The 27086-nt window shown below is 48.8% G+C and overlaps 1 protein-coding gene across 5 annotated transcripts in view; it reads left to right on the forward strand.

Annotated features, from left to right (window-relative positions):
* The window catches only part of COL15A1 (collagen type XV alpha 1 chain), a 103377-nt gene that overhangs the window by 27901 nt on the left and 48390 nt on the right, over positions 1–27086 (forward strand). For 3 of the 5 annotated variants that reach the window (XM_005210199.5, XM_059888927.1, XM_024995423.2), the window contains 9 exons: positions 7083–7630; positions 9131–9205; positions 10752–10832; positions 15981–16128; positions 19438–19547; positions 22480–22632; positions 23557–23709; positions 25686–25835; positions 26352–26492. In XM_005210199.5, the coding sequence (XP_005210256.1) occupies positions 7083–7630; positions 9131–9205; positions 10752–10832; positions 15981–16128; positions 19438–19547; positions 22480–22632; positions 23557–23709; positions 25686–25835; positions 26352–26492 (1559 nt within the window). Of the gene's footprint in view, positions 1–7082; positions 7631–9130; positions 9206–10751; positions 10833–15980; positions 16129–19437; positions 19552–22479; positions 22633–23556; positions 23710–25685; positions 25836–26351; positions 26521–26566; positions 26587–27086 lie in introns of all 5 variants that reach the window. The other 2 variants (NM_001191285.3, XM_059888928.1) reach the window with 2 other exon arrangements.

Consider the following 27086-nt stretch of genomic DNA (forward strand, 5'->3'; position numbering starts at 1 on the left):
GTGAGTTCTTTACCACTAGTGCCACCTGGGAAGCCCAGAAATGAAGCTATCCCTATGCATTAATGAAGTGAGATTAAGACTGAGGTCAGATGTCCTCTGAGATAGGCAGTTATCTGTGGAGAATTGTGGCACCCTCCCACAAAAGGCCCCAAGCTTCCTGAGGCTAGAGAGTTCTGTGATCAGTCCCCTATTAGCACCACCCCCTCCAGTCTTGCCCCTCAAGGATGGTGGAACGTCCTCCCAGCAGCTGTGATCTCCATCCCCCTGCTTCCCACCCAGCACAGAGCCATCCCAGGACAAGCCTATGGACCTAGCTGCTGGGCCTGTTTGTCTTGGCTTCCTGGCTTCTCTCCCCTCCCTGGTGGCTGCCTGAGCAGGTGGCCCTCCTGCCAGAGGCCAAGGGGAAGTGAGCCAGTAGGCCCAGGCGCAGCCCTGAGCATGGGTCACTCCAGGCCAGAGGTCACTCCCTGCCATCCCACAGCATGCCGTGGGACAGTGTGTGTGGAGGGAGGGGGCGGTTGCTGAGAGCACAGCAGGGGCTGACTTGGACTTCCTTTAGGTTGTGGCTTGGCTCCCCCTGTGGCTGACCCAGTGGAAGCAAGGCCTGCTGCCTGCTGCTTGCATGCTGGTTCTCCCTCATAGCCGAGGTCTGGGCAGCAGGGGGCAGGTAGGATTAGGAAAGGATCTCTTTGCAGACTTTGGTTTTTACTAAACTTAAACCTTTGGATCAAGCAGAAGACCAGTTTCTACTATTTGTTGAGCACTTGTACTTTTCCTCCATTATCTCATTTGGTCCCCATGTGTGAGATGGGTGGGACATTCCTACATCACCAGTAAGTTATCCGCCCAAAAGCTGCCTACTTGGTAACTGGCACAGGCTGGATCTGAACCCAGCTCTGTCCAGCGCCAAGGCAGTTCTCTACAGGCTGCCTCTTCTGTCCACTCTCGAGCTGGCCCACCAGTGGCCTGTGCCTAGCGTGGCTAGGGCAGCCCAGGGGTCGTGGAGGGACGCCAGTTGCGGGTCACCTGCCACTCCAAGTCACCCCAAGGCAGAATCACATCTCCCCCTCCACCCATTCTTGCTTCACTGCTCCACCTGTTACTTCCTGGATGTGTGTCCTAGTCATGAAACTCTCTCCTTGACCATTATTTCCCTGTCTATAAAATAAGGAGGTTGGCTCGATGGGTGATTTTTTTTCTTTTTTTTTTTTGAAGCAGAATCCCTCCTGGAACTAAGAATTCCCAAAATGGCCATGTGGAAGCCTGGGCTTTACTGCTTTACATGGCAGCACTGGGCTGGTTTAAGCAGGCTTCTGGGTGGAAACCTTTCAATCCCTGTCCTGGAGTCCCTGAACCCCACCTGTTCCTGAGTCCTTGGAACACCACTTAGAAACAAGCCTCTGGATGAGAGGCCTGGGTCATATACCCACTGTGGAACCACACATTCTGCAGACCTGGAGCATCCCACTGGAAAGGGGCTTCCTCTCCTATCCTCAGTAGGAGAAGGAGACGAGCTGGAGGAAAAGCTTTCACTGGATCAGATGGAGAAGACAGAAAGCTATCAGCAGGGTACTCATGCTTTTATTTGGCTTTTATCTTTAAACTGTGGAGGGGAGAAAAGAAATCTCAGTGGGGTGCTTGCTTTTATTTCTGTTTCATTACTTTTCACTCTTTCCCCCTTTGTATACAGAAATGGGCTATCTTTGAGTGAGGAAAAACATAAAAGATTTTGTACTTTCTAAAAGAGGATGTAAAGAGTTAATATCTTTAAAAATATGTAAATGTCTATTTTTCACTTCATGTGCTTGAGGTAAAATTCAAAAAGTACAAAAGAGTATCCATTGAGAAGAAAGTCTGTTGTCACCCAGCCACTAGCTTCCTTCCCTGGAGAGTCTCTGGCCTCAGCTTCTTGTGTATCTTTCTAGAAATATTCTAATATATATTTTATGTATTTAACATGTATTAATATATGTACTTCCAATGGATAGCATGGCATCTGGTCCCATCACTTCATGGGAAATAGATGGGGAAACAGTGGAAACAGTGTCAGACTTTATTTTTTTTGGGCTCCAAAATCACTGCAGATGGTGACTGCAGCCATGAAATTAAAAGATGCTTACTCCTTGGAAGGAAAGTTATGACCAACCTAGATAGCATATTCAAAAGCAGAGACATTACTTTGCCAACAAAGGTCCATCTAGTCAAGGCTGTGGTTTTTCCAGTGGTCATGTATGGATGTGAGAGTTGGACTGTGAAGAAAGCTGAACGCCGAAGAATTGATGCTTTTGAACTGTGGTGTTGGAGACGACTCTTGAGAGTCCCTTGGACTGCAAGGAGATCCAACCGGTCCATTCTAAAGGAGATCAGTCCTGGGTGTTCTTTGGAAGGAATGATGCTAAAGCTGAAACTCCAGTACTTTAGCCACCTCATGCGAAGAGTTGACTCATTGGAAAAGACTGATGCTGGGAGGGATTGGGGGCAGGAGGAGAAGGGGACGACAGAGGATGAGATGGCTGGATGGCATCGCTGACTCGATGGACGTGAGTCTGGGTGAACTCCAGGAGTTGGTGATGGACAGGGAGGCCTGGCATGCTGCGATTCATGGGGTCACAAAGAGTCAGACACGACTGAACGACTGCACTGAACTGAACTGAATGGATAGCAATTCTATTCTGCACCTTGTTTTTCTGTTTGTTTCTAGTTCATACATCTGTTGTTGTTGTTGCTCAGTTGTGTCCGACTCTTTGTGACCCCGTGGACTGCAGCTTGCCAGGCTTCCCTGTCCTTCCCTGCTTCCCGGAGTTTGCTCAGATTCATGTCCATTGAGTCGATGATGCATCTTCTGTCGCCTGCTTCTCCTCCTGCCCTCAATCTTTCCCAGCATCAGGGTCTTTTCCAAAGAGTCAGCTCTTCTTGTTTCATATTAACACCTAAGGAATCACACCTTTTTAAAGGCTTCACAAGTGGACTTCCCTGGTGGTCCAGTGGTTAAGAATCTGCCTTGCAGTGCAGAGATTGTGGGTTTAGCCTGTAATTAGGGAACCAAGATCCCACATGGCACAGCACAACTAACCATGATCAACTAAGACCCGAGGGAGCCAAATAAATAAATATTTTTAAAAAATAAATAAAGGCTGCATTGGATTGCTTTGTGTGACTATAACAAAAGTTAGTATTTATTTAACCATTCCCTGAGAATTCCAAGATGGAACAGTTTAGATATGTCCAGATACATTTTAAACAGTGCTGCAATGGATATTCTTTTAAGTTCTTTATATGCACACATATAACTTTATCTGTTTCAAAAATTCATAGAAGTATAACCACTGCGTCAAAGAGTACATGTGCACTTTTAATTTTGATACACATAGTGAGGACGCTCCTCCCGCAGATGTTATCACTTTACACTTCCACCAGCAGTGCATGCAATGGCCTGTTCCCTCAAACGCTTGCTAAACAGGATGTTAGCCAACGCTTTGATCTTTGCCAGTCTGATAGGGAAAATGCTGTCTCTTCATAATCTTACCTTGTATCTTTCTTGTTCTGAATGAGGCTAAGTATCTGTTCGTATGTTTAATAGCCCTTTTTTTTTCTTTTACTGTGGAAAGACTTTCCTATTCTTTGCCCATTTTTTCTTTTGGATTATTTTTTTGTTGTTCAGTCTCTCAGTCGTGTCTGACTCTTGGCGACTCCATGGACTGCAGCACACCAGGCTTCACCATCTCCTGGAGCTTGCTCAAACTCACGTCCATTGAGTCAGTGATGCCGTCCAACGGTCTCATCCTCTGTCGTCCCCTTCTTTCTTCTTCAATCTTTCCCAGTATCTTCGGATTATTGACCTCCTGCTTATTCATTTGTTTTTTGTGTTAAGGTAATTTGTTTGTTGTCTGTGATACATGCAGCAAATATTTTTGTCAAGATTGGGATTTTATTTGACACTGTGGGAATTTATTTTTGCTATGCAGAACTTAAAAAATTTGTGTGTCATTAAATTTAACCAATTTATGAATCTTCTTATTTTTGCCTTCTTGGGTTTGCTATACTTTACTTTCTGTTTTAATGCAAATTGCAAACTGGACAGAAAAAGCATTGGATTGAGAATCAGGTCCGTTTATAATTACTAAACCCCTTCCCTCTTTTAACCTCAGTTTTGCCTTCTTTCTGTAGACTGAAGAGGTTGAATTTCATTTATTTGTTCATTTTTTTTCATTCATTCATTCCTTAGCACTGAGCTGGAGGCGGGAACATAGAGATGAATGGTGTGGTCCAATGGGGAGAGAGACAAGTGACCCAAGAGCGACCTGCAGCGTACAGGGGGTGAAAGTGGGGGACCCTAGTGTGTTTTGAAGGAGGAGGATGTAGGTCAGGAGGTGAAACAAGGGATTTCGGGGGTGGGGAGAACGAGGAGTTATTCTGGTAAAAATAGCCAGTGGGATGAGGCGCGGAGGGAAGAGCATTTGACGTGGGGGGAGAGGACCTGCGATGGCCTGGGGCACTGGAAGGACATCATCAGGCTTGCTGGGGAGTCAGAGTGCTGCTGGGTCTAGACCAAGAGGGCCCTCCAGCCAGGTGCCCAGGCCGCTGGGTACCCTGAGAGCACAGGTGACCGGAGAAGCCTTCTCATTAAGGCCTCAACATGATCAGACTTGCCCTTTTGCTGAAGACGCAATAATCATTTTCTTTAGTGTTGTGAAATATTTACCATGACCGTTTTTAACAAAGAATACTACAAGGAATACTTTCGAATATCACCTAGTTTAAGAAATAACATCATCGCTATAGTTGAAAAGCCCCATGGACTTCTCCCCAAATCTCATCTCTCTACCTCCCCTAAATGTTGGCAGGAACATGCTTCTAGTGGGTATGTAAAATGGCACAGTTGCGTCTTAATGGTAATTAAGATAATAATTACATCAAAAAGACATGATAATTATAGCATGCGAGGTGGACATTAACTAATGCTAGAGTGGTAATCATATTGCAATATACAAGGGTATCAGATCAACACTTTGTTCACCTTAAACTTATACAGTGTTATTTGTTGGTTATATATCAGGTTTTTTAAACGGCACAGTTGCTTAAGAGAGCAATTTAGCCATACTCAGTGAAGTTACAGGTGCAAATGTTCATATCATTGAATAATTTCCACCCCAAAGTGGTGGACTCACTTGCACAGGTAAGCACAAGGAGATGTGAATAAGAAAGTCCATAGCAGCAGTGGCTGTACTAGTGATGGGAAACCTCACTTTCCATCAGCAGAAAGATGAAGTAATCCACAGTGACTTATTTATACATAGGATACTGCTATGAAAACATGAGACTTGGAGCCACACTCAACAGGGATAAATCACAAAAATACAATGTTGAGTGGGAAAAAAAAGTTCCAGAATACACGCAGCCTGCCAACACTTATATGAGGTTAGGAGACAGGCACTGCAGTGCTGAATTCTGTTAGAGACATATACTCGTGTAGTAAACACACAAAGACATGCAGGGGGATGATAAACACCAGACCCCTAGAGTGGCTGCCTCTGGGGCATGGGCAGGGGGAAGGATCAGAGGGTTCCTGAGAGCTGCGGCCGAGTTGATATTTCCTAAGTGGGGTGCTGGGCCCATGCCTATTCCTCATGTTATTCTTGTCTTAAAAATGTTAATAATATATTTTATATAGCCCAGAGTGTCCCCAAATTATCATCTCCATGTGTAATCAATCTAAACAGATTAAATAAAATGACCATCTTACATTCCTTTTTTCAAACATTACTTTTTCAAAATCCAGTTTGTATCTACTGTCCATCCGCAGGGTTCCTGTCCATCTCTGCCTGGGACCTGCATTCTTATCTCATCTCTTTAGGTGCATGTGGGTGCAGGTGTCTGTAAGCCAGCCTGCAGCCTTCTCCCAGGGAATAGTGGTTGGGTGGCTCAAGGCTTATGAGCCTAAGTCCTCTCCAGGCCACCACAATGGAGCCCTGTGTTTCTCCCGGCAAAGGGTGGTGGTGAAGAGCACATCCTCTTTAGTCAGATGCTCTGGCTTTAGACTTCTGATGGGCTTACTTTGGGCAAATTTTTTACCTTCTCTAAGTTGTCTCTGGGGCTTCCCAGGTGGTACTAGTGGTAAAGAATCCACCTACCAATACAGGTGATACAGTTTCAATCCCTGGGTTCAGAAGATGCCCTGGAGAAGGAAATGGCAACCCACTCCAGTGTTCTTGCCTGGAGAATCCCATGGACAGGGGAGCCTGGTGGGCTACAGTCCATGGGGTTGCAGTGGGGCACAACTGAGCAACTGAACACACACACACACACACAAGTTCTCTCTGGAATAGAATGGGATAATAGTACCTATCCTCATAGCGTGGTTGTGAGGAGTAAATGAACTAATGTATGTGAAGAGCTTACAGCCTGCTAAAAATGAGAGATCAGGGAATGTGGGTGATGCTGTCATAACGACGACAGTGACAAAGGGAGTTGACAATGCATGACAATGATGCAAATTTCAGTTGTCCTAAGGTCTGGGAGCACTTCGATTTGTCCCTGCTTTCCCCCATATCCTGAGGCACTTGAACAGTAGACTTCACTCAAAACACAACAAAACAAACCTGCCCACTTTTACAGAGAGAAATGGGGGGAAATCCCTATGTTGATGTGGGGGAACATTGTAGAAATATTCTAGAAATATTCTGATATGTTTTCCAAACTAATCATGACTTGTTCGTGGGTAATGAAATCAATTTAGTAGGTTGTTTTCCAGCATGTTTTTAATAAAATAAAAGAGAAAAAGAATTGTTAAATGGAAAAGAAAACATCATAGTGCCTGGTGAGTATTAAAAGTAAATAATGTTTTATGAAACATCTGTTTCAGGGTTACAGATATATATTTGTCTAAATGTGCATAGTGGGTGGCCATGTAAATGTATTTCTTATTATGGGTCATTGTCAAAAAAGTTTGACAAACAGAAATTAAGATGCTGCAGTGGGCTTCTTGAAGGATCCCATTTCATTTCCTGAGTATACTTCCTCCTTATTTCCAAGCAGAGAGGAACGTATGTGTGAAGCATGGGCTCTTCTCTCCCTCCCTGCAGAATCGGCTTCCCGGGGCCCCCTGGACCTCACGGAGCTCGTCGGCGTCCCGCTGCCCTCCTCTGTGTCCTTTGTAGCTGGCTATGGTGGCTTCCCAGCCTACAGCTTTGGGCCTGGTGCCAACGTCGGCCGCCCGGCCAGGACCCTCATCCCGTCCACCTTCTTCAGGGACTTCGCCATCAGCGTGAGGGTGAAGCCCAGCAGCCCCCAAGGCGGTGTGCTCTTTGCCATCACGGACGCCTTCCAGAAAGTCATCTACCTGGGCCTGCGGCTCTCGGGCGTGGAGGACGGCCGCCAGCGGGTCATCCTCTACTACACGGAGCCTAGCTCCCAGGTGTCCCGTGAGGCCGCCGCCTTCCTGGTGCCCGTGATGACCCACAAGTGGAACTACTTTGCTGTGGTCGTCCAGGGCGAGGAAGTGACCCTCCTCGTGGACTGTGAGGAGCATGGCCGCGTCCCCTTTCCAAGGTCCTCCCAGGCCTTGACCTTCGAGCCCAGTGCGGGAATCTTTGTGGGCAATGCAGGAGCTACGGGGCTGGAGAGATTCATTGTGAGTTCAAGTCTTCCAGACGAGGAGGCTGCTGGACACTGCAGCAAACACCAGCGACTGTTCTTATTATCATTTTATCCTTATGTCCTCGGGCATGCATGCTAGTGGGACAAAAGCTAGGCTCGAAACTCAGAACTTAGATTCTATTCCTGAGTTTTCAGTGTAGCCTGATGATTTTAAACAGCAGCTGAATTCTCTGATCCTCTCTGTGTTTTCTTATCTGTGAGTGGGGATTAGAAAACTTAGGCTATAGGGTTGTGGAATCATGTGAGCTAGCCTGTGTGAAAGCACTTTGTCTGTTTTTAGGCATTATAAAAAGGGTAAGGTTTGTAATTCATGTTTTGTTCAGTGATTTTATCTTTGGAAAATGGTGACAGCTGCATATAATTTCTGCAAAGGTGGAAGAGCTGAGATGAGAGTGTGAGGTAGTTGCTGTCTCTCCTTTGGGACAATGTGCCTTGAAAAAATATCAGAAGACTGATTTTACTGTCAAATGGATTTTTATGAACGAGCCATTCTAAAGCAAATCCCAAGTTATTGTAGTCATTCATTTAGTCACCACTAGTCTTACTGGGTTGGGAGGATCCCCTGGAGGAGAGAATGGCTACCCACTCCAGTATTCTGGCCTGGAGAATTCCATGGGCTGTATAGTCCATGGGTTCGCAAAGAGTCAGACAAGACTGAGCAACTTTCACTTTCATTTTGATTCTTACTGATACCTTCCCAATTGATTTAAGACAGGACTGAGCTGGAGTTTGGGTTTATCTGTAATACAGTGGAATATGGATTTTAAGAAGGTAGAATCCAATGAACAGTTTTGAAACTCTCACTTGGAGATGGACCTCCCTGGTGGCTCAGATGGTAAAGAATCTGCCCACAATGCAGGAGACCCGGGTTCAATCCCTGGCTCGGGAAGATCTCCTGGAGAAGGGAATGGCAACCCACTCCAGTATTCTTGCCTGGAGAATTCCATGGACAGAGGAGCCTGGCAGGCTACAGTCCATGGGGTCACAAAATTTTGGACACAACTGAGTGACTAACCACCACCACATATGCAGAATGGGCTATTGGGGGTAGGGAGGGGAGGCAGAGTGGAGGCAGGGAGCCTGGCTGACAGCTACTCTGGGGACAAGTCCTTCCAACTGGAAGCTTTGAGCCATGGGGGAGAGACACTTTCTGGTGGGGGAGGCGAGTACTTTAGGGTTCATTGCTGACAAGTTAGGGACCTGGGGACCTGTTAGGAGGCTGCTGTTATTCTGCACTTTGAATACTGAGCTCTCTAAGGACCTCTCTGGTTAGTGAGGCTCATTTTACATTGTCCCAGGGAGAGCCCCCCTTAATGAGAGCAGGCCTGGGGATGGCATGGTTTTCTTTTCATGGCCTCGGGCAGCACTTCTCACTCCTGTCCTCTCACTGGTTCTGCTCTGTATAAAAACAGTCGTGTGTCCCAGTGGTACTTGTGCTGTAAACGCGGCCTCCGACCCCTCTGCTTTCCTCTAGGGTTCCATACAGCAGCTCATCATCCACCCTGACCCCAGGACTCCCGAGGAGATGTGTGAAGCTGAAGACTCCTCGGTGAGCCGCCCCACTTCTCCCCGTCACCCCCACTTCTCCCCGTCACCCCCACTTCTCCCTGTCACCCCCACAGTGGGCCCTGAAGCCCCAGCAGCCAGAGAAGGGCCCGGCACCCAGGCAGTTTTTCACCCCAAACGTCATGGAGTCTCTGAAATCCCTTATCTTGGCAAGCGCTCCATCAAGTCCTATTTTGAGCTTTTTGGCTTTGTTATTATTTTTGAGAACTTCAGCCATGTCTTTGGTGTTTGGTGGAGGATTGGTGGCGGGGGGAGTTGTGTTTCTTCTAAGGTGTTAGGTTCTTCCATGGCTGTACCAGTCAATGGCCTGGTTTCCAGACTTCCTGCCAAGAAAGGGTGTCAGGATTCTAAAATAAAAGTTAAAACTCCAAGACGTTCTGAATGTAAATTCTTACAAAAACAAACCTAAATTTAGCTTTTATTTGGCAAATGAATCAGTTCCTCAATTAAAGGGGGTGGTGAGCAGGGAAAAAAAGATGGCTCCTTTTCCCTCTTCCTCCCTCCTCCCCCTCCCTCCAGGATTGACTGAGTACCTGCAAGGTGACCGACCTGGGGAGATGCGGGAGATAAAGAGATGAACTGGGGACCGTCTGCATCCTCAAGATGCTCAGACATACCCAAAAGCAGTGATAGACCTGAGTGTAATTGGTCCTCAGACCCAAATTCTTCAAGTCAGGCAGGGGCAGGAAGGTGGAAGAGGAAGAACAGGAAGCGGGTCAGGAAGGAGTTGATACCTGATCAGTGACAAGCAAGAGTCAGCCAGATGAAGAAGAAAAGGTATTCCCAGCAGAAGACACCGCACAAAGAAGGAAAGTCATAGGCCAGCAGAGCATGGCGTATTCGTAGACCTTTATATCCTCTATCTGTCAGCCCCAAAGCTAAGCATAAACTTCTTTCATTCATTCAGTAAAAAATGTTGCCAGTGTACTTGGACAGCCAGCCCCTCAGAGGTAGAACTTGGCCCTGGGAGAATATTTGCTCTCCTCGAGTCCATGATTCCAGCCTGGCATTCCCATGATGCTGAGAGAAGGGAAAACTTGTGTGTATATATTGCTTCATCTCTGTGGTGCTATTAATATTGAACAAACAGAAACAATCCAAGGGTCCACAAGCAGGTTACAAAATCATGGCACACGGTGTCCTGGCTGCCATCAGGGGGCTAATTGTGAAGACTAGGTAACAAGAGGAGGATGTTCTTCAAATATAGTGGTTCCCAGTGAGAAATTCTGATGACAGTCAGCACAGAGGGAGTGCCTTTTGATCAAGATAGGAGGGCACTTGGGCAAAATGTAAGTAGGTATGTTGGAGAGACTACATTGATTGTATTTTTTGTTTGAGCAATAAAATGTGGAAGGAGACAAAAAGAATAGCTCAATCACATGCTTTCCCCTTCACCCCACTTTCTCTGTACACCTCCATCTACATCTTTCCTTTTACATGTACCCTGCTTCTCCATAGGAGTCTGTTTCTATGACTCCCCAGTTATCAACTTTTCTCCCCCTCTGCCCACATGATTTGTCTCCACACAGGCATCTGGAGAGACCAGCGGGCTCCAGGAGACGGATGGAGTAGCTGAGATCTTGGAAGCAGTCACCTACACTCAAGCCCCAGTGAGTACCGGGTACTGTGCTATGTCATCTTGGTCAGCTTTTAGAGGGCTAGGCATTGTCCAAGAGGACCCAGACTTGGTCTGAAGTCTCTGTCCTCACATCTGTGACTTCATTCGACAGCTCACCTGGGGAAGTCAGGAAAATACTGGCCAGTGGGCATTTTGCAAAATCCTCAGTGTAGGGGGATTCCCTGGTGGCTCAGAGGTTAAAGCGTCTGCCTCCAATGCGGGAGACCCGGGTTTGATCCCTGGGTTGGGAAGATCCCCTGGAGAAGGAAATGGTAACCCACTCTAGTATTCTTGCCTGGAGAACCCATGGATGGAGAAGCCTGGTAGGCTACAGTTCACAGGGTCGCAAAGAGTCGGACACAACTGAGCGACTTCACTTCACTTCACTCAGTGTAGGGGAACGCCGATACCCAGGTGCCACCCTGTGCTGTGACCAGGGGAGGGCTTTCCAAAGGCGAACTCTGCTCCATTGCCTCCCAGCTGTGTGAGCTTAGGTGACTTACTCAGCCTTTCTGAGCCTCAGCCCCTCTTCCACCAAACAATAATCAGAGTGCTATCTTGTGGGGTCCTTGCGAGGTCCGATGAGGCTGTGCAAGGAAAAGGTCTCGGCCCAGTGCCTGGCACAAGGGAAGTGGCTGTTGTCGCACTTGTTCGGGGCTCTGGCTATGAGAGGGAAGTTGGGGCCCTCACTCCTGTGAGATGGAGAGCCCTCCTAGGAGCTCATTTCTGGTCCCATGGGAAAGGCAGCGGTGGTGTGGGCCTCCTCCCTCCTGGGAATGTGCCCTGTGGCCGAGACAAGGAAGTGGTTTTGAAAGCATTGAATCAGACTGTGGAGACACCAAGGAGCCTGTTCTAATAAAAACAGCCAGCAGTGTCTGAGTCACTGAACACGGAAGCCCCAGCCATCTCCTAGACTGGTCTGGCTCAGTCTATGGACACATCTCTGATGGAAGAAAGCAGGGAGCTGGAAAGAAGGCAGAGGCTATAAATCACAGACCTCCGGAGACAGAGGTGTGGGTGGGGCAGAATAGGACCAGAGTCTGTTACTGTGAGAGGGCCTTAACGGTCACCTCTTCCTGTTCAGAGATGTACAGAAAACTGCCCTTGGTACTGAACAAACTGTGAGGTCCAAAGAAGGAAAGAGACTGGGCCTAGGGTGTGTGGCTGAGCTGAGGCTAAAGCACAAGTCCCATTATGCCCCATCAAGGATTTGGCCATGACCCTGTGCTGCTGGCCGGGGTGGTGTTGCAGGGGTGCCCCCCCAGGACCACAGCCAATTTGGGGGTAGCTGTGATGGAGAAAGTGAAGGGTCCAAGGTGCCTGCCTGGGTGGTGACTCGGGGTAGCTGTGCTGAGCAGTGTTGCAGTCCCATGAGCCCATCATCCCTTGGCCACCCCACTGGCATGTCCAAGACGTAGGGCAGCAGGGCACAGAGCCATGGTCCTCTAGGCTTTCTGGTCTGGTGCTGCCCCCCAGTGTACCAGCTCACAGCTAGGAGTGAGGCTGACTCGGGCAGAGAGACTAATAACCCAAGGTGGTCCTGAGGGACGGACTTGAAGCGGGGCTTAAGAGCATGGGACGCCATGGAGGTGGAGGCGGGTCAGGCACGGCTGTAACCTCTTTCGCAGGGCGCTGTTTTCCTTTCGTTCCCCGGGGGAGGCACGGGAGTGCAAAGCTTTGCCTGAGGATGTGCAGTCTGGAGGCGGCAGAGCCGGGTTTCCAGCCTGGGTCCAGGCCACAGTCAGTCACATCAGCCCCAAACTGGGGACTGCCCCCCCTTTCACCCTCCCCTGGAAAACTCCCCCCCCGGCTCCCCACCCCAGGACGGGGGAATTTCCCTCTTTGGCTCAGACGTTCCCCTCCCTTCTCTATCTGGCTTTTCTCTTGGAATGAATCTCACTTCCCTGTCCTCACCCTTTGCAACCTGCCACCCTCTAAGATACAAACCATGACCCTCAGACTGAATCATGGACTGCCTGAGCGGTCAGGGACTTAAAAAGCCAGCCCCTCCTCACCTCCTTCCCCATTTAGGGTAGGAGTCCCTGCTGCCCCATTCTTCCTCCTGCTAAGTCAGTGTCTGCTGACACACCTTTCCATTTCTGGAAAGCTCTATCTTTGCTGAGTTAGAATTAATACCCTATGGTTCTCAGCCCTGGCTGTGCATCAGAGTCCTGAGTGTGTGTGTGTGTATGTGTGTGTATATGTGTGTGTATATGTCTGTGTGTGTATGTATGTGTTTATCTATACTGTGTGTATGTATGGGGTGGGGTGGGGGGTGGGCGGAACTTGGAGTCGGTCTTAAAAAAAGCCCCTTGCCTGGGCGCATGCCCAGACGTTCAGATTCATGAATGAATGGAGTGAGATCGAGGGTCTGTCTTACACAAAGCTCTGCAGAGGATTCTTTTCCACATCCAGGACCTCTCTTCCAGTGACACCCAAGGCTCACAGATCCCCAGCACACCAGGCCCTTTCACCCCTCGTCCATGCCTTGGCTCCTGCGGTTCCATTTGCCAGGCGGGCCCTCCCCCATCCCATCTCTACCTGGCCAGTTCCCACTCCTTCAGGGTCCAGTCCAGAGCCCCTCATTGGAGGCCACGGCCTCGGTCCCCTCCTCACGTGTGGCTCTCCATCCTGTAATCTCACAGTGAGTAGTGCCTGGGTCTGTGTCTCCCCGATTGTCCAACAGTTCAAGGACAGACACCCTTCTTATTAATTCATTTCCATATCCCAGGGATCAGGTAAGCCAGGGAACACAGTAGGGCCTCAAGAAATATGTGTTGAATGAGGGCCAGCAAATTACCACATTTTAATTTAAAATTAAAGACTCAACATTCGCATTTTGTCACAGGCCACGCTGGTTCTCCATCTACACTAACCCCTGAAAACCAGCAGCAGCCTGTTGGAGGCAGGACCCCTGACCCTGACCACCAAGAGTTGGCTCACCAGCTCTGCCTTGAACCCAGGCTTCATGGCTGCCTTGGTGGGAGTTTGTCTAAAGAGGTTTTTAGCTGACAGGCTGGAGTCAGTGATTCCCTGTAACCCAGCATTTGCCACATTGAGTTACTAAGCTTAGCCTACCCTTTCCTGACTGTCCTGTGTTTCCTGAACCCTGACCTGCCCTACCTGCCTCATCTCCAATCCCATGTCCCTTATGAAGCCACTTGGCTTCCAGCCACCGGCAGCTTTGCTCCAGGATAAACACGGGCTTTCTTGGCCCCATCAGGGAACCATGTGAAGTGGCTTCCCCTGGACCCTGGGCAGGGAGAGGAGAGGAGAGGACCTGCCTGGGGCAGAGGTGCTTACTGCTCTGCTGGATCACTATACAGCTGGGAATGAGGAGTTCTTCTTGGTGCTCTTCCCAGCCTCTCCTTGGGTGGGAGCGTGCCTGTGTCCCGCTCCCACTACCCCTCCTGGTCCTGCCTCACCAGCCTTCTTTAGTGCATCCTCCTGGTCTCCTGGCCTAAACCTCAACACCCCAGATCCGTGCTCTCATTAACACCAGGGTGAACTCCCTAAAGTTCACACCTGCCCGGATCCCCCCATCCTGCTACCCAAGGGATGCTGTTTGTTGCTCCTTTACAAGCCCAGACTTCTCACCTAAGAGCCAGTCCCGTCCCTCTTGCTGCCTCCCCAGGCTTCATCCCCCTGCTACTCCTCCAGCCCTCTCCAAGATCAGGTTTTCAGGCCCTGTCAGTGTTTTGTCCCTTCTTACCTCAATGCCTTCCTCCATTCCTGCTTTCTGAAACGGTTTCTTCTTCAAGGCTCAACTTCTTGAAGCCTTCCATCCTTGCTCTCACCTTGGAAACTTTAGAGTACAGTAAACTACATCTTTTTTTTTAGTACAGAAATATTCCATATTCATAATTGAAAAAACAAGTGCAGATGAGCAAAAACATAATTATTACCTTTAATATCAATACCCAGAGAAATCACATCTAGTGATGTGGATGATGGCTACCATTTATGGGCTCATGCTCTGGACCTGGCCCTGTACCAAGCACCTCCATGCATTTTATACCTTTTAAGTAGTTATTATTGGCCCCATTTTATAGGGGAGGAAGCTGAGGCTCAGTAAGTTATATGACTTACTCAACATAACATAGCTAATAAGAGGAGAGTTGGGATTTGACCTGAGTTTGATTATGAGAACTGAACCATTAAGTCCTAAGTTATGGGGCCCATAAGAATCTTCCTTGTTCTGATGGACCAGAGACTCATCATTTATATACTAGGTTCTGACATTAAGGAAATAGCTTTCTGTTATTAGTCAGGATAGGTAAGTGATGGTTGTGGTAAGAAATTTACCCTGAAACCTTAATGTCTTAGTTATTTCCTGTTCTTACCACAGACCCAACACTGGTCAGCAGGATCCTTCTGTTCACCCCAGTCCCTTGAGCTCAGAAAATGATGAGACTGTCTGACCCCTGATGAGCCCTGGGTCACAGGAACTGCTGTTTGATTCTGGGTCTGGGGATGACCTTTGCTACCCTTTATCAGGATTCCTACCTAGATGTCTGAATTGTTGTTTCCAACTATTGGTTTTTTTGTTTGTTGTTTCCTAGTTGGCAAAGGTGGTTAAGATATAGGTTGACTTTGAAAAAGCTGCACAGAAACTGAAGTTTCCTAGAAAGGAAACCATACCTGTCTTTTATTTTCATAGGCATGCGTTATTAGTATACATCTGGGATTGGATTTATCCAGCTTTCGCTGAACACAGCCCTCTTCCCCCCGCTCCCTCTCTTCCTTCCTTCTTCCCACCCTCCTTCCCCCCCTTCCTCCCATCCTTCATTCCTCCATCCCTTCCTCTGTCTCCTCCCTCTAACACATCTTTACCGAGCACCTCCTCTGTGCTGGCCTGGGATGCAGGGATCACAGGAATGTGATCTCTGTGCTCCAAGAGCTTCATCCAAGAGTAGCAGGGTCTCGCTGTAAACTGAACAAAATTTAATTACCCCAACATGCACCTTTTTCAGGGACTGAGGAAGATCAGTGATGACCTAGGTGCACAATAGGCAAGATAAGGCTTTCTGGGTTTACTCAGATTTTGTGGAGATACTGTTTTCTCCAGTGATACTCACTGCCGTCTTTCCTGCTCTCATGCCAAGTAAATCCTTTTGGGTCTCATTTTTCCTCCCTGCAGTCTAAAGAAGCAGAAGTTGAACCCATACACACACCTCCAACTCCATCCCCTGCCTCTGAGGATGCAGAGCTTTCTGGTGAACCTGTACCTGAAGGGACCAAGGAAACCAGCAACTTGAGTGCTGACCCGCACAGCAGCCCCGAGCAAGGCAAGTCCCTGGAGCTTCTTCATACTCCGTGGGTTATGTTGAGTGATGACTGGGCGATGTGTTTATGTATAGATGATGTGTGTGTGGAGCATCTCACTTGACTTTCCCTTCAACCTTGAGTAAGGAGCTGCAATCATCCTCACCTTACAAATAAGATGGAGAAGTCAAGTCATGGAGAAGTGATGTCACCCAGCTAAGATTGTACAGCTCATAAATGGCAGAGCTGGCATTTAATCTTGATACCAAGCACTTTTAACCCCCAGACTCCACCCCTCTAGGAGGGCCTGGAGTGTGAAAAGCTTGTGATCACTGTGACTGTTTATTAAATACCTACTGTGTGCCAAGTGTTATATACTTCCTCTCCAATCCCTACAACACATCTCCTAGTTGGTAGTATTAGCCAGGATTTTACAGATGGAAAAACCGATGCTTGGAAAGGTGAGCAACGTGTCCACAGTCACACAGCTAGTGAGTGGTGGAACTGAGCCAACACTCAGGCCTGACTCCAGAATCCCTACTCTTTCCAGCCTTGGCCACAAACTCACCGACTCTCAGAGGATCAGGCCATCTAAACTCCTGTTGGCACTTATCGGAAACTAACGGATGGCCAGAGAATGGCAGACACCCGGGAGGTTATCAGCAAGCCTGGCCTCCTGGTTACCCATCCAAGGCTCTCACCATTGCTCAGCCATACAGAGGAGCCCCGGCAGAAGTCCAGGGTCTGACAGATCCCCCAGGCAGCAGCTGGACATGTGCGCATAGCCTGAGATTAACCTGCATTTTCTGCCCTTTATCAGAGGGGTAGCCATTCAAATTGAAGTAAGTTATAGCCAACACCAGAGCACCGAGATTTAGGTGCAAGACCCCCCCATATTCACACATGCAGCCCTGGAACTGGTGACATAGAAGATTTAATTACCCAGGGACATGGTCGTGGTGAACTCTGAAGGAAAAGCAGCTTTCAAAACTATATGTGTGCTATGACCCTAAATTTGAATATATGTTACTTATATCTATTTATATATTGCCACACAGAGCTGTGTGTGTGTTTGTATGTGTGTGTGTGTGTTAGAATGATATACAACAAAATGTTGTGAGTAGGCATGATTATAGGTGGTTTTCATTTTCTTTTTTCTTCTGTATTTTATAAGTCTAAAAAAATGACTTAGATGGTGAAGAATCTGCCTGCAATGCAGGAGACCCAGGTTCGATCCCTGAGTCAGAAAGATCCCCTGGAGAAGGAAATGGCTAACAACTCCAGTATTCTTGCCTGGAGAATCCCCTGGACAGAGGAGCTGGTGGGCTACAGTCCATGGGGTTGCAAAGAGTGAGACAAGCCTGAGCAACTAACACTTTTACTTTCATCAGTAAATGAATGTTATTTTAGCAAGTAAACTTCGGAAGTCTGTTCGTGACAGAAGGTATACAGTACTGAATTTAAAAAATTGTATAATAATTTAATAAAGTCACAATACCAGCAAGGAGTCAGGGTGTAGCTATGGAAAGACTGCTGGCTGAGAGTAGACCCTTTGGACGAAAGCCCTGCTCAGCCACCTATTTGCTGTCTGGGTAAGCTGCTCAACTTTTCCAAGCTTTGGATTCCTCCTCAGTCCACTGGGAGCATTCACAACCCCTGCCTCCCGGGTGGATGAGAGGGTTGAATGTTGCCGCTGCGGGTATGGAAGTGGTTTGTGAGCTGCGCATGCTGCTCTCCAGGGCGTGATTAGAATCTCAGAGAGAGGAGCAAGGCGAGGGCAGAGACTGCGGGGTTGGGAGGCGAGGCCTCTCCTAGACTGAGAAGTGAGTGCGTAGGAGGTGGGACCCAGTCTGAGCGCAGCTCGCCTGTTCCCAGCATCTGCCAGATTCCTTCTGTGGCAGACAGAGGCCAAGCGGAAACAGCAGAGCTGGCTCGAGATCTTTAGAGGAAGGAGCTGGACCCCGAGCCCCAACTCTGGCTAGGGAAAGCCTCCCAAGAGTTGTATTCCAAGGGTCGCTGACACCATCCCGGCACAGGACATTTGAGCCATCCTCACCTTCATTCTTCAAGGGGTGGGGAAGCAGAGGCCTGGGGTCCCTCTGGCTGCTTGCACAGCACCCTCTGGTGGCCAGAGTAGGGAGAATGCGAGAGTGACTGGTGAGGGGCTGATGACTCCAGGACATTCCATTTTTTAAAGTGCACACGGGCACAGCTTCCCTTGAATAGTTCAGCATCTCCCTTCGACACCGTCCTTACCGCGGGATATGGCTGAGCACAGCATGTGTGTAAATGGCTGGCTTTAGGGCCCCTCCCAGCCTCTTGTGTGGGACCTTGTTCTTCCTCTGCAAAATGGGACTAATAATCACAAGGTACTAATATGCAGATCAGAGCAGAACACATGCCGTGGGGTGACAATGGGGAGACTGAAAACATGGGACTCCTACCTTGGTTCTGCCCACCGACTGTGAGGTGGTGGGAGGTCCTTGTAGGGAGCACCGATGGGCCAGGCAGAGGATTCCAGGAAGGAGTGCATGGCACGAGTTAGCCTGGGACCTAGCCCATAACAGGCAAGCATTTGTGTAGTTTAATGTCTTTTTCTTTGCTTTAGGACTCCATTTGCTTTTTAAATTGAAAAGAAATATGTGCTTGTGGTAACAGTTCAATCAATGCAGAGTTGTACGAACCAAAAAAATGGTAGTTTCCTCTCCTGTCCTCTGGAGGAAACCAATATTAAGTACTGTGGTTTAGCTTAGTATGTGTGGTTTATCTGCACACACATATATATGTATGTATCTGTATATTTTATATGTTATGTATAATAATATATTAATTACATATTGATGATGATATATCTAATGATAATGAAGCGTGTATTCTCATACGTATATTTTTTTCTTTTTACAAATATAGAAGCACACTAACAATGAACATTTATCCATCGCTAACTGTATGTCAGGCACCGTCCTCAATGCTTTTCTTATGTTAGCTTAATTAATCTTTGTAACACATACATAATCTTCAAAATGACTCTATGAGATAGGAATTACGATCCCTTCTTTATAGGCAAGCAGCCTGAGCCACAAGTTAAATGACTTGCCACAGGTCACATGCCTAGTAAACAGCAGAGCTGGGTTCTCACCCTACAGTTGATGCTGGAGCCTGTAATTGAAACCACCTTGCAATACTGCCTTTCAGCGTCTGTCTTTCTGCAGCACTTTTTCCCTCTTAATCCTGTATTACGAACATCTTTTCAAGTCATAGATGAAAAGAAACCTCATTCTTTTTCACTTGCAAAGTGCAGTTACTCATTGAAAAATGCCTGCTTCCTGTAGGGTCTGGTGAGATCCTGAATGATACACTGGAGGCAGTTCAGACTGTGGACGGTTCCCCGACTGCAGACACTGGCTCGGGGGATGGGGTCTTCCTTCATGTCACTGAAGAGGTGAGTGAATGGTAAATTTCATGTAAGTTGGTAGTACATTTGCTTGCTTATTTCAGACCTGATGGTGACTTGTCTTGGGTACTGCAGAAGGCTGCAAGAGTTTTAGTTGAACACCATGGAGACTGCCTCCCTCTTCCTGGTACAGAGGAGGTGGGAGTCCCAGGGCCCAAGATGCTCCCCAAGGATGTGCCAGGACAGGGGAGGAGACACAGCTCAGGCCGGTCCTCAGACCTCCCCAGAGGTGAATACTGGGCTCTCAACACAGAACCTGACTCCCTCCTGTTGTGAAGATGCACAGCCTCTTCCGCCCTTTGAGCCCCTTCAGGACAGAATCAGATTTTTTGCAGTGTGTCCACTGTATTGTTTGGAAATTGGCTTTTACACATGCAAAGCCAGTTGTTTAAAATGCTGGACATGGGAGGGTGCCAAATTAAAACATATTATGTTTCTCTCCTCTGTGTTAGTCGCTCAGTCGTGTCCGTCTCTGAGACCCCATGGACTGTAGCCTGCCAGGTTCCTCTGTTCTTGGAATTCTCCAGGCAAGAATACTGGAGTGTGTTGCCATTTCCTTCTCCAACTCAGAACCTTCTTACCTCTGACCTTTGCTAAGAACGGTGTGTCAGCTCATTCCTTCCCCTATCCTGGGACGAAAATTCAAGACACTCCTCTCCCAGTCACTGTCTAGTAAACAGCCTATTTTCACAGGTATTTCCAAAATCCAGTCCAGCATAATATAAAAAAATCAATAAAAATACAGATACAACCAGGAGCCAGGCAGGGAAGGAAGCACAGGAACTTCCTGTCTATTTTCTTACTTCTTTCTCCTCTCTCTCATCACTACCCACCCTCCAGCAGCTGTTTTCAACATCTGCAGAGCCTGGCCCATCTGGAGAAAACGGCACAGTTTTATGTGTCTGGTCAGACTGTGATCTGGGCCTTATGTGGGGAAGATGTCTTATTGCTAGAATATTCTTTCATGGGGGCTTTTGTGATTCCCCAGAGGTCCTGCAAGGGATCTAGGACCCAAGTCCATTTTTAACCTTTTAACTTCCTCCTGGGCTTCCACCCTCTGGTCACCCTGAACCTCTAGGGGGCCCTGTGGGTTGAGTTCATCTCAGGATGGCTTTAATGGCTCTTTTTGGAGCGGTTGTTATCATTCTATCACCAGGAAAGCAACAGCAGGACAGTTATCTCTCTGTCTCTCTCTCTCTTCACTCTGAGTCTAGATGGCTGCCTGCTTTTGCCTTTGGTATTTCCCTAGAGGAATCAAACACCAGTCCCTTTGTCTCCCAAAGTCCGAGGACTATGTATTCTGCTTAACAAATGGTGGAGGGTGGGGGGAAGCCACATCACACAGAAAATTGTCTCTAGAGGAATCTTTTTTAAATAATTTTTTTAGTTTATTTATTTATTTTTGGCTGTGCTGGGTTTTCGTTGCTTTCACTAGTTATGATGAGCCAGGGTTTCTTCATTGCAGTGCATGGGCTTGGCATTGTGGTGGTTTCCCTTTTTGCAGAGCACAGTCTCGAAGGCAAGTGGGCTTCAGTAATTGAATTCCCAGGCTCCAGAGCACAGGCTCAGTAGTTGTGGTGCACAGGCTTAGCTGCCCAGCAGCACGTGGAATCTTCTTGGACCAGGGATCAAACCTGTGTCCTCCGTTGGTAGGCTGATTCCCATCCACTAGGCCACTAGGAAATTGCCGAAAGGAATTCTTGTTCTCTAATTGCTTAGCCCCTAAATGAATTCTTTCCCTTTTCTTACATAGCCCGGAGGTGGGTGGAGGGCAAATATCGATAGGATAGGATAGAACTGATTCTGTTTCCTTTCATTGTCTCTGTGCATGTCCCACATACGTGGTCTGGCTCTTTTTTTTTTAGAGGTTAACAGAGGTTATCTGGAGCCTCTTGAATTATACTTGCCCTTTGGAACTTTAGCCGACACTGAGTCAGAATAAAATCTCATTTTAACAACTTATTGACCAAAGATGTATTAATGCGTCTTTTGCTGCCCAAACATTATTGACTGGAGTGTTTCAGTATTCACTTATATAACAAATCGCCAACCAAAGGCTTTAGTTTCTGCAAAAATCCCCTGGTCAATAATATGTTAAAATCCTATGACATCATCTTTTCTCTTTTTTGGGGGGACAATAATTCTATAAGGATTTAATGTTATATGGGAAAAGAGTTCTGTAGCCCAGTGGGTTTGGGAAATGCTCCTCTCTGTATTCTGGTTATAGGCTCTAAGTCTTTCAGCAAAGAAATCTAACTCTGATCAGGTTAGTGTTTTTAGTATCAAAAGAACTATTTTCTGCAATGAAACAGAGCAAAACCCCACCCAAATATTTTTTTTTTAAAAAAACAAACCTTTGTGAAACCGAGATAAAACACAGTTGGTTTGGTGACACGAGCCGCAAAAGTTGCTCTCTCTCATCATATCCTGCACCTGCTGTGTAACCTTCAGAGAATCTGCCTGTGAATTTTCTAAGGAAACTGAGTCACAGGGAAAGAGAGTGGTGTCCAGTCTTGAGAAGGCTGAGGAGGACAGGGTTTCTGCCTACATATCTCTGAAGCAGTGTCGTGGGGGAAGACACTCACCCTGTTCCTATGCTCCTGGACGGGCATGCAGGAAAGGTCACAGGGAGGCAGGGGCTGGACTGAAGTGTCTAGTACCCGAGCAGGTGTCTCAGGAGGCAGCGATCTCCCAGTCACTGGTGTGGCAAACAGATGCTTGGAATCAGGTGGAAGACACAGGAGCCTTTCAGTCTTTCCTGCCAAAGGGATTCTGGGGGCTTTTGTGGAGCTGGGGCAACATCATAGATAAGAAAGTACTTTGAGGAAAGAAGATACAGAGATGCCAATTGCCAGCCACAGCCATCTTGATCAGGGCTATGGGCAAGTGATCTGGTCCCTAGTGATGTCTTTGTTCCCAGAGTCCATACACAGAAGATTTGGCAGCAACAGCAGCAGCCGGGGAGGCCAAGGTGCCCATCAGCACTGCTTGGGAAGCAGAGGCCAGTAGCGTGCCCACCGGAGGACTGACCCTCTCCATGCCCATTGAGGACCCCGGGGAGGGGGTCACTCTGGTAAGCAGCTCGGAGTGCATGCTCTACTTCACTTGTTTCTGGAGTTTGGCGGTGTCTTGGATGGGAGCAGTCACTGGTCTTCCTCACCTGCTTGCAAAGTACAGAGTGATCGATGGCCTTGTGGGGCCAAGTCCAAGTAGACTCAGATTTGGAGGCCCAGGCCTCTGTTGACTGACTCAGCAGGTGTTTGTGGAGTACTGCGCTGTGCTGGGCACCAGGTGAAAAGGACAGATCCAGCCCCTAGGGGGACAGAGAGGGAAGAGGTATGATAGGAGAAGCACAGGGGAGCATAAAAAAGGGGGCCCAGAACCCAGAGTTAGGGGTCCAGGAGGCCTTTCTGGGTAAAGGATGCTGAAGGGGAGACCGGGGGATGCTTAGAAGTAGCCTCGTGATGGGAGTGAGACAGATGTTCTAGGAGGTAGGCCAGTAGGAGCAGAAGCTGGAGGCATCAAGATGAACACAAAAGACCTACCCAAGTGCAGCATGCCTGCAGGGCCAGGCGTGAGCAGTGGGGAAGGGAAACTCAGCTGGAGAGGCCTCTGAGACCACGGGTGCTGTGAAAAAGAACCTGAACGCTCAGCAGAAGTGGGGAGTCACTGAAGGGCATTTCGGAGGAAGTGACCTAGTCACAGCAGGATCTTGGATCCCTTGACTCCTAAGTGGGGAAAGAAGGAAGTAAACAAGCCGGGAGGTAGGCAGGTGGGTTGGGGGCTATGTCTAGGTCTGGAACAGGAACGTTGCCTTGCTGTAGGAGTAGTCAATGATGCCACCTCCTGCCAAGAATCCCAATGAGTAAAGGCCTGGAAAACATCCATCGGATCTGTCACAATGATGGTTGCTGCCCTCAGGGAGGGCAGTTCAGTTCCTTCCAGCCATAGTGCAGCAGGTCAGTGATGGTGGCCCTGGTGATGTCTTCCTATTCAGGGTGCAGAAAACGAAGAAGGTTCAGCAGCGACAGCAGCAGGGGAGGCCGAGGAGCCCGTGAGCATTGCCAGGGAAGCAGAGGCCAGCAGCGTGCCCACCGGGGGACTGACCCTTCCTATGCCCACACAGGACCCTGGAGAAATGGTCACTCTGGTAAAGAGTGTAAAGTGCTGGAAGGCTGTGGGTCACAGCTGGGAGCAGATCCCAGCCTTCTGAGAGGGCCAGTCTCCATTCTGTCTGGCAAATCCAGAAGAACCTGAATGGGGAGGGGGCACCTGACAAATACTCCCTCAGAGGTGGGGTCTGCCGGTGCCCATGAGTGTGCTGTGGAGAGTGCTGTGGCCCCTGGAGGCATGGGGACAGCGCAGGGCTGATGCAGGGCTTGGGAGCGGGAGTGGAAGAGTGCTGGGTGTGAACGGAGGAGGTGATGGTGGCCACAGCCACGCCCATTTCTGGGCACAAGCACAGGTGGTCAGAGCACAGTGGAGGGTCCAGGTTCAGGCAAGCCCTGGCATGGTCCAGTGGCCTGGCCAGGCCTTCTCAACCCTCCTTTCAGGCATCATGGAGAGACACTCCCATCTCCTGAAGGCAGGATGCAAGGATCCAAGGACACTGCAAGTCTGTCCTGTAACACCGTCATAATGGCTGTCCTGCACGTCCTTCAGACTCGACAGATTCAAACCTAGACTCCTTATTCTCTTGAGTTCCTGTCTCAGATGATGGAGTCCTCATCCACCAGCTGCCAAATCCAGAATTCTCTTCCCTCTTCTATACTTCCCACATTCTGTCATGTGTCAAGTCTTGTTGATTTTTCTGCCTCAACATATCACACTTGTGCCTCTTTCTACCTTTCTCCAGTGCCAGCCCCCTGGATCGAGCCACCGCATCCCCAGCCCAGACGATGGCTAAGGCCTCCCTTGGCCACCTCCACCCTCTCTCCCAGCTCCTCCTGGTGGGGGCAGCTGTCTGTGGGAGGCTTCCCACTGTTCCCCTTGCAGGCCCTGCTCCCCCACCTGGCCGCCACGGCTTGCAGGGTTCAGCCTCACCAGCCTTGGGGCCACATCTTGGGCCACTGACCCTGCTCTCAGTGCTCCAGCCTCACTGGTCTTTTTTCAATTTCTGGATCATGCCTCACTCCTCCTTGCCTTAGAACCCTCCCACCCCCCTCTCTTATCTGCCTGGACCTTTTCCTCCTCCTCCTTCCCTCCTTTAATTCCTGCTTATCCTTAGAGTTCAGCTCAAACATCACTTTATTAGGAAGGCGCCTCCCAGGCTGTGAAGTCTGCCTGTCAGACACATTCACAGCACCCCTGAATGTCTCCTTGGAAGGTCTCATCACAATTGTAATTAGGAATAGTCTGGGTAAATTGCTCATTTCTGGCTCAGCTGGGCTGTGGGCTCTGTGAGGCTGGGGAGCACACACATCTTGCTCATAGATCTGTCTGCATCCCTACAGATGCTGGGGCCTCAATAGATGTTTGCTGGGTGCGTGAAAGGAGGGGGTCGTCAGGCTGTCACATACCAACACTGGTCTTTGAGATCCTTCCACACATTCATTCTCAGCCTTTCACCTCTGGTACTAATGTCCAGACAAGGAAACTTTACAGTGGAGAGGGCATGCCCCTACCAGGTGATGGAGCGCCCCAAGCCACTTGCTGGTTACATGGATTATTTTAATTAACTAATCATCACTACCACCTGCCCTTTCTTTTTCTTCCTCTTCTTCGCCTTGCTTCCCTCCGCCCTTACCTTTCCTTCCTCTTAAAGGCAAATCCCTTGTCACAGGGTGAGAAAACTGGGGATCAGGTTCCAGTCTTTACTCAAAAGAAACTAAGCTAGCAGAGCTGTCTGGAGATAGAAGGGCTTCCTGTGCAGGTGGGGAGTTCCCATTACTCAAGATGTGCATCCAGCAGAAACGTCTTGGAGGGGACTCTGGGGCAGGGAGGGGATGACCTGAGGGGTGCATTCTAAGCCTGGAGTTCTGGGGGTCTGTGGGCTGAGGCTGGTGCTAGATGAGCTATGGCCATGCTTTTGTCTGATGACCTCAGTAGTTTCCTCCCTGCAGTCACACACCCAGCGACCCGGGGTATGGATGAGGTGGATGATCCCTTGCGCCAATTTCCTTTCAGAGTCCAATCAGTGAAGAAGGCTCTACAACAGCAGCAGCTGCAACAGATGTGCCACTCGGCACTTTTGAGGAAGAAGAGGCCAGCGGGGTCCCCACCAACGACCTGGCTTTCATCACACCGACAGTGGCCTCCGAGCAAGGGGTCACTTCTGTAGGTGTCTCCTAGCATCCTCTCCAGCTCACAATGGGGAGGGAGGTCAGGGTCATGAGACAGGAGCAGTTGCTGGCCTTCCCAGAGCCATATGCACAGGCGACTTCGTTAGGGCACGGATTTAGGTCGGCACCAACAGAGGGAGGCAGGATGTAACTGAGGAGCATGGCAGAGGGGGTCAGGGGAGCAGGCTTGGTCCTGACCCTACGACGCCCAGCTTTGTCTTAGGAGAACTTTCTCAGAGCGTGGTCCAAAGTTAGACAGCATTGCTGGGATCAGGGGAGGCAGTGAGCACTGCTAGGGAGGAGGGCTTAGAGGAGATGCACGTTTCAGAAGAGGATCGTGAACCTGTGCTTTGGTGAGTATGTCGGGAGTAATGACAGTTGTAGGTAGGCAAGTGCTTTGAAACTGGGCTAGCACCACTCAAAGGACAGTCGACAAAACTCCCCAGCAGCAGTGTGCGTGTGGCGTTGTGGGTGAGGCGACACGAGTCCTTATGTTGCTTTGGCTTCTCAGGGTCCTGGCGATGAAGACTTAGCAGCAGCCACGACAGAGGAGCCCCTTACTGCGGCTGGGGCAGACACATTGGGCAGCACTCCCCCTGAGGGGCCCCCACTCCCCTTACCCTCAGTAGCCCCTGAAAGCGGGGCCCCTCCGGTAAGTGAAGATTTCACTTCACACAGAGGTGTGAAGATTTGACTTGGCCAGTCTTACAGAGGAGGGAAAGAAAGGCCAGAGTCATGGGAAGGGCGTGGGTTTTCATCTTGGTTTGCAACATGCAGAATTGGGGCTTTTGAGAGAACACATGAGGAAGCTGCAGTCTGTAGAGATAAAGCATGAGGTAAGAACCTAGGGCACCTGGCTCTGTGTCCCGAGTTGCCCACATCTTTAACTGAAGTGAGTCCAACAGGCAGACCTGCCGAAAGCTACAAAGGCCCATCTCAAATGTCATGAGATTCCCATTCTGGAGGTGAGAAAGCTTATAAGATGTGGCAGAGACTATAAAGGAAATAGAAGCATCAAAGGTGTGTGTGTGTTGGGGTGGGGAGAGGGTCCAATTACCTTCAGGTGCCGTGTAACACAAGTTTCTATAATTCTGGGTTGCAACTGTATGATCTCAGGCAAATCCTTTTTTGGGGGCTTCAGTTTCCTCATCTGTAAAAGAGGGTAGCTGTGATGTCAAGTCAGAAATGCAGGTCAGAGACTGTTTGGAAAGTTCTGTGCACAGGTGTGAGGTTGTCACTACTTAAG

This window comes from Bos taurus, chromosome 8 (genome assembly GCF_002263795.3).
Source record: "Bos taurus isolate L1 Dominette 01449 registration number 42190680 breed Hereford chromosome 8, ARS-UCD2.0, whole genome shotgun sequence".
NCBI lineage: Eukaryota > Metazoa > Chordata > Mammalia > Artiodactyla > Bovidae > Bos > Bos taurus.